This window comes from Platichthys flesus, chromosome 3 (genome assembly GCF_949316205.1).
Source record: "Platichthys flesus chromosome 3, fPlaFle2.1, whole genome shotgun sequence".
In the NCBI taxonomy this organism is placed as follows: Eukaryota; Metazoa; Chordata; class Actinopteri; order Pleuronectiformes; family Pleuronectidae; genus Platichthys; species Platichthys flesus.
Window position 1 is genome coordinate 4,263,346 of NC_084947.1, and position 13,884 is coordinate 4,277,229.

Here is a 13,884-nt window from a genome sequence, read left to right on the forward strand (position 1 = left end):
CGGTGACATTTCTGCTTTTCTTCTCCTTTCTCCTCTTCTTTAAACTTTTTTATTGCATTTACTCTTATTGCAGTGAAGCCATTCTGGCCACAGTCCAATCTCATGGCGTGTAATGTATATGGCTTTTAGTACAGTGTGTATTAGTTCTATTGACGTCAGGGTTAAGAGCCGGGGGGGACTTTTAAGTGAAAGGATAGATTAACCTGCACAGGCTGCAATTATATGGAGCAGCGACCTACACCTCAGTGGAATGGATTTATTTACCAGCAGGTTTGACTCGCTGCTGTTCCCATTCTCTCCACGATTCATTTGTCATTTGCCTGCGTTGAGCAATCAGCTCGGACAAAGAGCCCAATGGGGTAAATAGGACTTGGCAGTGATTTGTCATTACAGCCCTCCTCCTCCTCCACCTCCTCCTCCTCCTCCTCCTCAATATGCAAACAGGTTCACCCGTGTGTTTTCATCCCGTCTTGGAAACGCAGACGACAGAGACAGAACAGCACACGTTTAATTTTCTCATGAATCACAACACGGAGGACACAGCCCTGCACCGAAGGACGACACGCCATTGTGTCTCGTTTTCTTATAAGTGGCGACGAATTACTTGATGAATATATTTACAGGATATGATAATCATTGCAGTTAAGGTCAGTCTAAAGCTACCTGGTGATCACAGGCACCACTACGCTCAACAAGGCGCTGAGGAGGATTTGATTAATTCATCTCATGGATCCAACAAAGGACTCTTGTGTAAAAGCCGCCGGGGTCAGAATACAACAACAAGAGGCCGAGCACTGAACAACACCTTCACCGCGCCAGTCTTATTTACCAGCCAGAAAATCTAAGCAGCCACGAAATGAATCTCCACGCCGCCGGTCGCTCCAGTAGCCGACAACACCAAACAGCATTAAAATCCATAGTTCCACCGGGGACAAAAAAAAACAACGTGGAGGAAAACCCGTTCGGCAAATTAGGCCAAAGAAAAACAGCTAATGTGTTAAAATTGGAGAGAGAAGGAAGGAAGAGAAATCTTTATGGGTGTAACAAGATACAGATAATCCGCTTTTAACAAGATGAGTGATCGCGGCCTTTTGTCGGTGACTTGAAGCTGCACAATCAATGGCGGTGATTTAGCCTCACATGTGCTCCAGGGCCCCCTCGGAAGCACGAGGCTGGATCTTCATTTATCAGGCACAGGTCTCAGCCCGAGACGGCGCCCTCACCCGCGGGGCGGCTGATCAGTGGTGGTGGCGGACGGGCTTGGAGGAGTTTAGAGGAGGCAGGAGAGGATGAAGGTGGGGGGGCAATTAGTGCAGACAGGAAAGGAAAGACAAAGAGGACAAGGAAGAGGAGGAGGAGGAGGAGGAGAGGAACACGAGGGATGGAGATTGGAAGGGAGTAGGCAGCTCTACACTCGTCCAGTGTCCCGCTGTCAGGTAAATGTCAACCGGCTGTTTTACAGATGAGACTGTAGCTGTTGGCATTTTGAATGCACCTCCTACACCTTCTCCTCCTCCTTCTCCTCCTCCTCCTCGGTTACTTATTCTCCGCGCCGTGTTCCCCCTCGCTCAGGCTTCGCTGACAGAGAGCAACATCTGACATTATCTGAGTGTGCCGTATCCTCAGAAATACCAATAAGCGATGTTTTGAAATGGGAGCGGGTGAGGTAAAGAGAAAAATAACATGCGGAGGTGCTGCTCACTGAAATGACTCTTCATCCTCAGGAAAACTGCTCCGGTCCCCCGCATGCAGCTCTAAGCAGGAGGCTTAGACCCATGATATACTACGAATATATATGACTAACAAGAAAAACAAGTGCATGTCATGATAAAGCCATGTGTTATATTGAGTCCTCTGCTCTCTCACCACCCACCACAATCTGGGAACAAGGAAAACCCTATTGTGTCGTATGACGGTAATTTGGTTTTGTCTGAGGTCTGTATTGATCATCGTTGGCCGGGCTATTATTACAAATATTGAATGAATTCCTTTATGAAATCATCAAACTTTCCATTCTCCATGCGACTGCCCTCGTTCCTTCACATGAAACGCTTGGATTTTTCTTTTTTCCTGGGAGTAACTCCAGCATCCACTCTCAGATTCGACAATGACAACAATGCACTGACTTTATTAGACATCATTCCCTTCTTCCTTCACAAGCAATTTCGTTTTCACCCCGAGGCTTCCAAAATATTTTGAACATTTGTGTACCGCTAAAATGAACACGACCACGGTAGCATATCCTCCACCCCCCCCCCCCCCAGAAGGCCACAAGGCTCATGAAAAATTGATTTTAAAAGCCTTGAAATATTTTCTACTCCGCCTGTCGGTGGGTAAAAATAACAAAAGATGTATTATTGAGACAGGAAAAGCTTGATAAAAATCTCGCCCGGCCTCCGGTATTATGAGTGATTGTCCCGGGAGATTTGGGAGGAGCAGCGAGCATGTGCCCACCGGATCGGGAGGCCTGATAACAATTGCCCTGCTTGCTCTTAATGCCACAATATTCTCTGTGCCGCTATTGTCCGTGTGGGAGAATGTAGGTCAGGAGGAGGCTGCTGACAGGCGGCTGAAAGGTAGATTCACGCCGCCGCCCAGCCTGTCACAGCTCCCGACTCACCGGCTAGACGAGCAGTTCACAGCCGGCCCCAGAGGAAAAACCTGATGTTTCATTCCTCCTCTTTATTCTGCAGGTGAACTTATTACATTATCACGACAATAAAACTAATGAGCTGAATCCTTTTTGCTCACATTCATTTCTCACCCAAGCACCGTCACTTTGCACAAACACAAGCGGCCCACTCTGGTAGCAGAACCTTTCCAGTGATGCAGATCAACCTGAACTGAACCTTTCATCCCTTTAATCATTGGAACAGATATTTTCTCACTTCTCTATTGCTAATAGAAGAACATGAGTATGTTGCTACTTCTGCTGCAGTCAGTGTAAACAAGGTGTTATTCATATTAACCAATATAAGCCTTTACTTAATTAAACAGTGTTAATGAGAAACGTAGCATCTCAATTCTTTGTCAGGCTTCAAGTTGTCTCATGTTCTCTCATTTGACTTTAAAGCTGTGACACAGGAAGACAATGAAACATCTAAAATTGGAAGTGATATAAAAAATAGAGTGTATATAAAGATGTCACCTCCTCCACAGTGAAGCCAAAATATCTCAATCGCCCCCTGGTGGCTTGCTGCAATACAGACAATACACCCCACCTCGTCTTTATTATATATATAAGAACACACATAAATAAACAAATTTATATTTACAGTGGAAGTACATGCCAAACAAATTCATTGATATATATATATAATATATAAAATGACAAACTTGGCAGGTACCTGCTGGTGAGAGCTTACCGCTGATTGACACTGTGGCGTGTAAACCCACTGGTTTCCAACTGTGCAGCCAGATACAGACACAGATTGTGTAGATAACTATACACTAGATTTGTAGCTCACAAGAGTAAGACTCACTAAGGTTTCCACTATTTATCATTAATTAGGAACATTTTAATTTGAGTTTAACTATTTAATGCTTATTGTGCTTCACTGCATAAAATGTTTTTCAAGAGAGTTGTTGAACATTGACCCACACTTACAATGTGTAATGCTCAATGTCCTCCGTCATGCACGAGACTGGATTACCAAGATGATTTGAAAAAGAAAAGGAAAAATTAAGACCCTTAGTTGTCAAAAACACAGCATGAGCGATATGTGATTTAAATCTCCCACTATGTAGAGACTGATTAAATTCTATCGCTTGAGTTATGTGGAGTGAAATCATCCCAAGAAGGTGTCACTGGAAGATGAAGATTTAGAATTATTGATGTAAAAAGCACTGATCCATCGCACTGGCCACACCTCCACTGTTGTATCAGCCGGGTTCCAGACCTGTGAATCACCGGCGATTCAATGAAACGGCCGTTCAGTCTGAACATCGGTTCGCTATTACATTGCTCCTGCAGCCAAAATGTCAATGGCTAATTACTAATGGTTGCCTCACTGTGGTAACCAAGGTCTCAGCTAATTGGCTCTTTAGACCGAGGGAAATGGCAGCGCCTCCAGGCCAGTCACCCCTGGATACCTGCGAACGAGCAACCGGGCTTTCACGAGGCCGAGGATTAATCAGTCAAGTGCGAGCCGACGAGGAGTTAATGGGTTTAAAGACTCGTGGCGTCGTCTTTCAAAAGGAACGAGCGAAAACCTAATGACTCGTGAACAATGGTGCGAAGGGGTTAATGAAGCCTGGTGTGGTCGGGAAACTGGCGTGTTGAAAACCAAATAACACGTTAAAAGCATGTAGCATGAGCGAGGACCGGATTAGATGGGATTCATAACGGGTTTGTGGCTGGAGCACTGGAGGGTTGGTGGGAGAGATGATTCTCTGCCTCTTCCCAGTTCCACTGTAACCTAATGACTGTCAAGACTAATAACATGAACTGAACCGTACTATGCCTGTACAGTGGTTTCAAAAAGGAAATAGTCCCTTAACCCAGTAAAATTAAATTGTTGGCAGAACATATTTTCCCTGTTTGTTCATATTTCACAATTGAGCTTTTCAATGGAAAAACGTGAAATCCCATAATATTAACATCGGTTTTGACAGAGAGCATCATGGGATGTAATCACTTCCTGCTCCTGGCCGAGGATTACGGGTCACTACATCCGATGAGAGGAGAAGCAGCGGCAGACAGGTTTCATCTCTGTTGAAATGAGCAGCTCACGGTTCTTTAAGATGGATTCAAGCTCATTTTCTCATACGTCTTTGTTGTGTTAAACAAAATATTGTTCAGATGGTGAATGTAATGTTGCCTTGGCTCTTTAGTTTGTTCTGAGTGACTTGTTCAACTCCAAGAATGGGAAGGGGCCACTTTAGAAGGTTTGCATGACGACACTGAATCGCTTTTCTCTCTTAATCCCAAATCCCGCGGCAAATATGATCGCGTTCAGAGAATTTAAGGCTAAATTTGGACAGTTTTAGAGTAAAAAGGACTTCTACTAAAACATAAGTCCAATAGGGGAGAAATACTCCACCTTCCCAGAAACAAATGATCCATAATACAGCTTCTACTCTAAACGGTCCAGACCCTCTTTACGTCATTGATCTCTTTATTCCGTGCCCCCCCCACACACACACACTTACGTCATCCTCACAACAAAACTCCTTTCAGTTCCTGCTCATCTTAACTGTGGAGGGAACAGAGACCTTTTCTGTTTTAAATCCAGTTTAAAGTCCTATATTCTTAATCTCCTGATTCTGAGAATCTCAATTATTAATACTTTTTTAAAATGTTAACAACTGTCCTTTAATGCTTTCTCCTCATCCATCAATTCCTCACTATTGTAAAGCACTATAACAGGCCAAATTTTGTATATATTAAGACAAAAACACATCAAATTTTACTTTTTCTTTTTGAATAATACGAAGTTCTGAAAGAGGAACAGAGAACGCGGAGGCGACGGCAAAGCACCGCGCTAATCCCTATCACGCCGGCGCTTGGCTGTTCACACCGGACACTGAAGCGACACTGAACCGCCGAGCAGCGTTAATAATATCACCCGTTGATCAAGTAGATTAAAAGCATATACTTACTTGTTGCTCCAACATTAAGCAACAGCATCCCAACATTTGTCTTTCTTGGTGTTGTCTTTATACAACATGTTCCGAGGATCATACAACTCACTGTACTTCTCCACTCCAATTATTAATTTAATGTCATCCATGTTGAAGAACCTCTCTTCTGTTTGCTCCGTTAAATGTCGGGTGTCGAGGGTAAATTACGTATTCTCCTCTCAAGCCTATGTGGAGAATACGTAGTCCCCCCCTCTCGCTCTTTTTATCTTCATCACTGCTTGTGTGGTTGTAGTGGATGGGCAGAGGGGGACATTAAATATTGTCTTTGGTCAAATTAAAACTCCAGGACAACAGAAGGGGACTTCAAAGTATGGGATGCATATTTGATAATTTATATCACATAAAATATGTCATCAATATAGTTTAACATCATTTTTCAGTGTGTTTCCTGCCGCGATACGCTATACGCTACATATATACGCTTTTAACAGTTCTAACATGGGAGTGGATGGGAGCCAGCTGTTATTAAAGGCATTGCGCTGCGCTGAAGCGTTGCTTTGGTGTCTCTTCAGCGTCCTGGTGAACCTGGAGTGAGTAAATAACTAACAATGCGTCGCTTAACATACGTCACATACTACGTTGCTCTGATTGGTTGTAGGTCTATCCAATTGAGATGAGGCATTGTTTTTTCTGGTTTGGTTGAAACACGCCCGGTATCAAACTCACATTCTGACTAGAATTGTGAGTATGACAACGTCAGGCTAACTTTACCCCTTAGCTGGGGTAAAGCGAGACACAAGACCAGTTTTTAAAAAACAATCATATTTTTACTGCCCTTTGTCCTGAAGACATTCTGATCATTTCCATTGCTTGAAAACATTCTGAATTAATGGGAAATGTGTACATTTTACTGATATATCATTTTATCTCGCCTAGATTGGAGCAAATGTAAAAAATGTCTCACATTACCATGCTCTCCCCTAAATGACACTTCAACTTAGTTATAATCTTTTATTCGTTTATTGAGTAATTTCATAATGTATTCATCAATTTATGAATCTCATTTCTTTGAGATTGTGGTTGTGAGTAGCCCTTATTGGGCGCAGAAGAACACAGTAAACAGGCCTGCAACGGGGGTTGAACTGATCATTTTATTTCTTGTTTTCCATGACGCCTTTTGTAATTTCTTTTATACCTGTGTGCATGTCCCTGTTTGTAAGAGATGACGGTAAATTCATGTGGGAACACATTGGGAACAATCCGAGATCTTCTTCAGCTGTTTGACCCTCACAGTCTCTGAGCACATCGGACACACACCCTCCGTCTCCAACAACCGAGTGAACTCCGAGTAGAGAGCAGGGAATTCACAGTGAGGACACTCTGACCAGTCTTCTTTCAGCATGTGACGACCCGTGGCGATGCAATAGGGCACGTTGTTCTTGCAAGAATAACACTGCAGCTCGTTCTGTGGGAGCTTGCAGCCACAGAACGGACATGGAGTCTTTTCCTCCTCCAGATCTTTATCGGGACGTCGAACCAACCACTCAATCAGCCTCCGGTTCTTCTTGTCGATCTCGTTTCGGTACTCTGGTCTCATCAGCACGGCTGCAAGCTTATAGGCCGAGTCTCTCAACCCGGAGCGGTGACACTCTATGACTGCTTCCGTCAGAATGGTAACAACATCTTTAGGAAACCGGCTGATGTAGTTGGAGACTCGAAGGAGCATGTGGCCCGCTTTAAGGTGTTCTCCTCTGTTTGAATGCAGCTTCGCAAGTTTGTAGGAGTGATAGATCATCAGATCGGTGGTCATGTCCTTAGGGATCTTAGCCTTCTGGGCCCTCAGCTCCGTGTACATGCTGACCAGCACGTTATGGGCATTACAGTAGTGCCCTGCACGCTGCTCCTCTCTGGCGAAGATGATGGCCGTTCGAGCAGCCTCCTTGTGCCGCTGCAACACCATGTAGAGACGGAAGAGGTACCTGGCATCCTTGGGCATGCTGTCACTTTCCCCCATCAGGTAATCTATCAGCTGATTGGTCAAAGAGCTGTCTTTGGCCTGACGCACCGTCTCAATGGCCATCTCCACTGCCAGGTTGTCGTCTGTGTTGGAACACTTCAGGAAGTGTCCCAGGGCTTTGCTGTACTGTCCACACTTCTGGAAGAACTTTCCAGCCTGCAGATGTTTCCTTCCTCCTTCAAAGTAGAAAGCGATGCTCTGGTAATCCTCCTGTGTCGCTTCAGAGCCGATGAAGTCGACGTAGACCTCCATCTTTCCGCGCTGCGCTGCCAGCTGGAAGGCTTCATCTTTGTACTTGCACAGAACCAGGAAGTGGATGGCTGAGCTTTCGTCGTTCAACCGCAGGAAGAACCTGGAAACCATTTTTACTCTGTCAATGGTCGGCGTCTCCATAACGATGCGCACAGCGTCCTCAGGGTTGTTCAGGTGGTCCAGCAGAACTCGGATCACGTTGTCCCAGTCCTTCGCGCTCTCATAGGCCCGGGCTGCGTCCTCGTACTTTCCATCCTCCTCTTTGGCCTTGGCATACTGCAAGTGGATCTTGGGAGAGGAAACCTGTGGCAGCAGGTCTCCCACCTTCGACCAGTTCTTGCAACGAATGTAGAGCGACGCAGCCTTATCATAATATTGGCCTTTCTCATAGAGCTGAGCAGCTTCAGGGAATTTCTTCATGCTCTCCAGTATGGCTCCACATGCTTTCTTGAGCACACTGCTCGGGTGCCGAATAGCCTGTAGGGCTCCTTTCTTGATGTCACCCATTCTGATGGACATCCTGGCTATACCTGCTTGACACTCCTCGTCGTGCTCCTGGAATTTTGTATTGCGGGTCATGCCTCTTTTATAATGAGCCAGTGCGTTCTCATAGTCTCCAATTAACTCCAAGTGGACAGCATACTCTTTTGATATAAAAGGGATCTGATCTTTTGCTAGCCTCTTCGCTAACATAAGAGCGCTCTCCCACTGCTGCAGGTCTCTCCTCATCTCCAGGGCAGCGACTGGGCAGTTTGAGGACATGTAGAGTTTCTGAGCCTGGTTGTAGTCTTCTAGAACCTTGGCCAAATGTCCTGCCAGCAGATTCACGTTCACTGTACCCTGGATACCCTGCAGGGACAGGACCATGTCCGTGTTTCCACTATTGCGATAGACCTGGATGGCAAGATCGACCTCCATGTGGAGCAGGCACGTTTTGCCTAACTCTGCCCAGTCTGCATCACTGCCTGCGGATTTGCACAGATCCCAGGCTTCGTGGAACCTCTTCAGCATGAGAGCCTGTGTGAGCTGCTTGCTGAACTCAGGCGGCGAATCTGTGGACTTGGTTGAGTGCTTGAGGAATGAGTGTGTGCTCAGAGCCACTTCACTGGTCTTCCCACTTGCTGTCTGACAAGTCAGAACGCCGTTGTACAATAGCAAAGGCTTCTGGGGAAACAGGAGAGTGGTGCTTCCCACCAGAACCACTCTGGGACCGTATATGGTGGTTTCATGCAGGGCGTAGGTGTAGACCTTGTCATTGTCATAAGCTACAAACACTCCACTGTCAGCATGCCAGTTGTCCCACAGCACTCCTGTGATGGTGGGAGAGAAGTTGGGAAGCTTGATGCAGGGGTCCTTGATATTTTTAGGGGAGAGCAGGAAGCCTTTGTTCTTGTCGTCGATGAAGACCAGCCGAGTGCCAGTTTGGTCAGGGAACACTTTCCTCACGCCGACTGAATGGCTGTAGCTGCTCACAGTCCTCAAGTCCTCCATCAGGACACACACTACATTACCTGAATCAGTGCCGTAGTACATGTGGTTCGCAGTGAGGGCGTGGCAAAGGATCCGACCATTCCTGTCATCATAAGGAAACAACTTAATCTGTTTCTTCTCCTCATGGTCTTTGCCTTTGATCATGTGCAGCTGCACCTTTCCATCAAAGAGCGCTGCTGCGTAGTTGGAGTTCAGGCACATGCTGGCTATCGTCCCCGAGTACTCAAAGTGCTTAAGCTTCTTAAACCCAGGTTCATTTTCTACAAGTGCGTAGAACCAGGCTCTCTTGTTCATCCCCACCGCCACGTGGTACGGTCCGACTGCAATAAAAGTGGGCTCGATGTCCACTTCTATGGCCACAGGGGTCTCTCCTTTCACCTGGTTGGAGACGGTGACCTCCAGCGGGGAGGTGAGGTACGCCAGCCGTGTACCAAAGCTGTCACCCAGAATAGGCAGCGTGGTGAGGAAACCATGGAGTGTCCCTTTCTCTGTGGAAATAGCCAACAGCTGTCCGTCATCTGTCCAGCTCAGATGGTCCAGACCTTTCGTCTCATAATCCAATCGAACAACATTGGTGTTATCTTTGAGCTCAGACAGGTCATGGATCATTATGCTGTTGTCCCCACAGGAGGCAGTCTTGTTTAATGATGATGAGATAGCCACACTGTTCAGGCTATCTTTATGGTTGTAAGCCGGGTAGAGCTCCTTCCCAATCTCACTGAGGTGAGTGGAAATAACCACCGTGTATCCATTGGAGAATCCAATGAGTATGTTACCATCACCATACCAGTGATATGACACGATGTTCCCATAGCGGCGCTGGAAGGTCAGTTCTACCCCGTTATCAGGATTATTGACGTTGAAAAGCATCAAAATCTTCTTTCCCACAGACACACTCACAGTGCTCTCTCCTGGAGAAGACCTTTCATCTGTCTTCATCACAGAGAAGTCGATTTCATTAGGCTCACCGCAAAGTGTTGTCCGTCTGATGGTGTCCCCCTTATGATTGCTGATGCTCAGCGTGTTGTCTTCACTTCCAAGAGCCAGGAGGTTCTGAGCACTCCAGCACCCACAGGTGATCTTTTTAGAGTGTTTACCCAGAACAGGGATCTTGCATGAAGTTTGCTGATTGTAGATCATAAGGTTTCCTTTGACCGTCCCGACAGCAAACATTGGGCTCGTCTTTGACCACAAGATTAGAGACATCTGATCTCTCATGCCGCTGTTTATCTTGGAAGACTTATTGACAGTCGCATCCCAGAGGAAGATGGACCTGGATTTTGCAGCTATCACAGCCAGAATGTCTCCATCCTTATCCCAGTCCATACCCACACAGCGCCCTGGCAGGTTGAGTTCAGTCCACTTGTGTCCATTTCGATCAAATATCTTCACTGAGTTGTCTTTTCCGGCAACAGCAATGAAATTACCAACAGTCTTCTGCCACTTATAGAGTAGGTTAGAACCCACCCAGGCTTTGTCAGCAAGAGTAAAAACCTTCTTCATTTCTGCGATCCGGATTCTTCTTATGCTGATAAACAGGTGTTGATAAACTGGTATAGTGAGTCAAGTGAGCGACACTTGACTCACTATAACACTTCTCCTTTGATGAACCAACATAAAGGTACATTTACCTAACATCGACATTTAACATCGACCTTTAAGAGGACGCCATCAGTAGCACACAATAGCATATCGATATTACTATATTACATCATAGAATATCGATATTACTATATTACATCATAGCATATTACTATAACCCCCCCCCCCCCCCCAAACGAGTCCTGTTACACAAGCCATTGGGAGCTGAGAGGATGCCAGTGAATGTTTTTGATTCAGTAAAACCTCTTCAGTAGATCTACCTTGGCATCATGAGATAGCACAGTTCCATGCAGATGTTAAAACAGTGTGGATACGGGACGGTGATGTGATTTATAATTTTAGCTCGCCTAGAGGGGAGCAAATGTAAAAAATGTCTCACATTACCCCGCTCTCCTTCTGTTTTGATCTGTGTTTCCTCTCATGGATCTTGTAATGCATGGTGTCATCTTGTTTAGCTAAGTGCCATAGAAATAAAGAAGTAAATCAGCTCTTGCACAAATGGAGTGACGCTTGCAAGCTGCACTTCACCATAACGTGTGTTCCTCTCCACAATCTGCACCATCCTAATTCAGACCTCTATTTAAGCTGCAATATTTCCCATCTCTCCCTTCGCTATTCAGTGCCTCCGCTGCCCTGCTTCAGTATGATCCTCCTGTGGAGGGACGAGGTCGGAGCCTTAATGTTCTGCTGCTGTGAGAATCCTTACAAACACGAGTTATCTGACTGAAATTCTTATATTGGCTGCGAAAAAATGTTAAAGCGGTTACATTCAGGAATCCAGAGGTGTGGAGCATGTTGCTGCATGTGCACTGTCAATACGCGTACAAGTTCAACAGATAACACACAGAAGAGATGATCTGCACATTATGATTATGATCTCTTCATAATCATAAAATGACATGTAATTATGAAAGCTGTGATACAAGTTCAGGCCGAGGCTGAAGAAACAGTCACATCAGATTTTGTTCCCTCCTCTGTGGCACAGATCTGAACAGAACAGCACAAATCACATGGAATCTGTCGTTTACGGCCACTTTCATACGTGGTCATGAATTACAACCATGTGACCTGTATCACAATCCGATGCAACTTTAATGCCACTCCCGATCGACATCCTTTCATAATGGGGGAACCCTAACCCGACAGAAACAAAAATGGAGGACAGCTGACATGGACTTAGTACAAGCAGAACTTGAGGGGTCGTATCGTAACCGATCTTTGTTTGAAAAAGAACAATTTAACCGTAAACACTCATATCTGTTGTCTCCATTTCTCACAGACTTCTCCTTGTTTACCTCCGTACACAACGTGCAGCCTCTTCTAGTTCCTCTAGACATGCTGGTCGCATTTTAAAAGATAATGTGAACAGCTGCATTCCCCCGAAAAAATGGATCTAGTGTGCGAACATAGATATTGATCCTGTTCTCTTCCCCCTCTTGATCCAACGGGAAGGAGGATGCGTCACACATGAGCTCTTCTTTCACACCACTTCTTTTCTCATACTCGAAAAAATGGTTCACTCCCGGGAATCGCTCAGTATAAGTAGAGCTGTGGACTTGAAAACACCTCAAAATAGATCACAGGGTACAGTAGATTGTGTGTGTGTGTGTGTGTGTGTGGGGGGGGGGGGTTGTGGTTACAAAAGGCAGTTAGAGAGTCACAAATGACAACCGTGTGTAGCTGACAGCGTGTGTATCGGTCGGCTGAATTTAAAGGTAGGTCAAATGAAATAGGACGCACGGTGACTGTGTGAATTATGAATTATCTTGCCGCGGTGGCAAACAAACAAAGCAGTGTTTGATAAAAGAGGCAAAAATCGTGTTTAAAATCCCCCCCCCCCCCCCCCCCCCTTTAATGCATCAGTTTAATATTAAATACATATAATGGAATCAAACGAGGGATGTTTAAGTTTTGCAAATACGGCCCCTGATTCCAACCATCTGTCGGAATGCCTGAGTCTTTTTTTATGTTGCATAACCAAATAAAACCCGACCAAATAATGGATTAATTATTCATCGCCCTGACTCCATATATCAGAGGTAGTTCCCCCCCCCCCCCCCCCCCCCGCCCTGTGGCATATTAAAAAAAAAAAAAAGATGGCAGCAGTCAGCACCATGAGTTCTTGCACTGAGGGCAGCGAGCACAGAGACAGTTCTATTTCCAGCCACGTGCACTCTGCTCCCTGTTGAGATGTAGACTAAGTTTTATCCTGGTGCAACAGAATGTCAGAGGGGGCTGGGGGGCTGGAGGTGGTAGGGTGGGGGGTGTGCAAAGCAAATGAAGTGGCAAAGGAATAGAGGGATTTTGTGTTTGTTTGCATTTGGAACAAAGACCCTTTACCTGCCCACTGCCGCCTCCCAGGACGGGAGATTACACACACTGCTGAATGATTAATCACAGTGTCCGATGAATTCATGCATCCAGAGCGTGAGTGTGAGTGTGTGTCCGTACGATGGGGTTTAACTCCCCCCCCCCCCCCCCACACACACACACACGCACACACACACACAACTATTTGCAGTCTGTACTGGAGATGACAAATCTTTCAGGCAAATTGAACCAAGGAGGTCAGGCCGCCGACAAAAGCAATTTCCCGTTCTCAATCGCACTCACACAAACACAAAACAACCCCCCCCCCCCCCCCCATTGTAAGCGCATAGGGTTTCATGTGTTTTTAATGATATTTACCAGGAAAGGCCCCCCCCATTTTGATATTCCGGGTAAATATCAAAATAGTTATAAAAAGCTTTACAAGGAAAGTGCCAAGGATTAATTTTATTTCACATTCAATAAGTTGAAGTAGTCACAGAATCCAGAGCAGTTCAGCGATGTGATAGTTCTCTAGTCTGTGAAGCCACAACATGACTCAGACTGTATTGACATTCCAAAAGGAAGCGGTTGACATGGAATTAATGAATCACAGCCCTGAGGTTGTGTGG

At 45.6% G+C, this 13,884-nt stretch overlaps 1 protein-coding gene across 1 annotated transcript; it reads right to left on the reverse strand.

Annotated features, from left to right (window-relative positions):
* Positions 1-1,536: 1,536 nt before the first annotated feature.
* Positions 1,537-10,846, reverse strand: LOC133933465 (WD repeat-containing protein 19-like). The gene is made up of 3 exons (XM_062380595.1): positions 6,832-10,846; positions 1,867-1,937; positions 1,537-1,578 (listed from the first exon to the last, which is right to left on the reverse strand). Exons 1-3 carry the CDS (start codon positions 10,844-10,846, stop codon positions 1,537-1,539), a joined length of 4,128 nt encoding a protein of 1,375 aa, XP_062236579.1.
* Between the last annotated feature and the right edge of the window lie 3,038 nt (positions 10,847-13,884).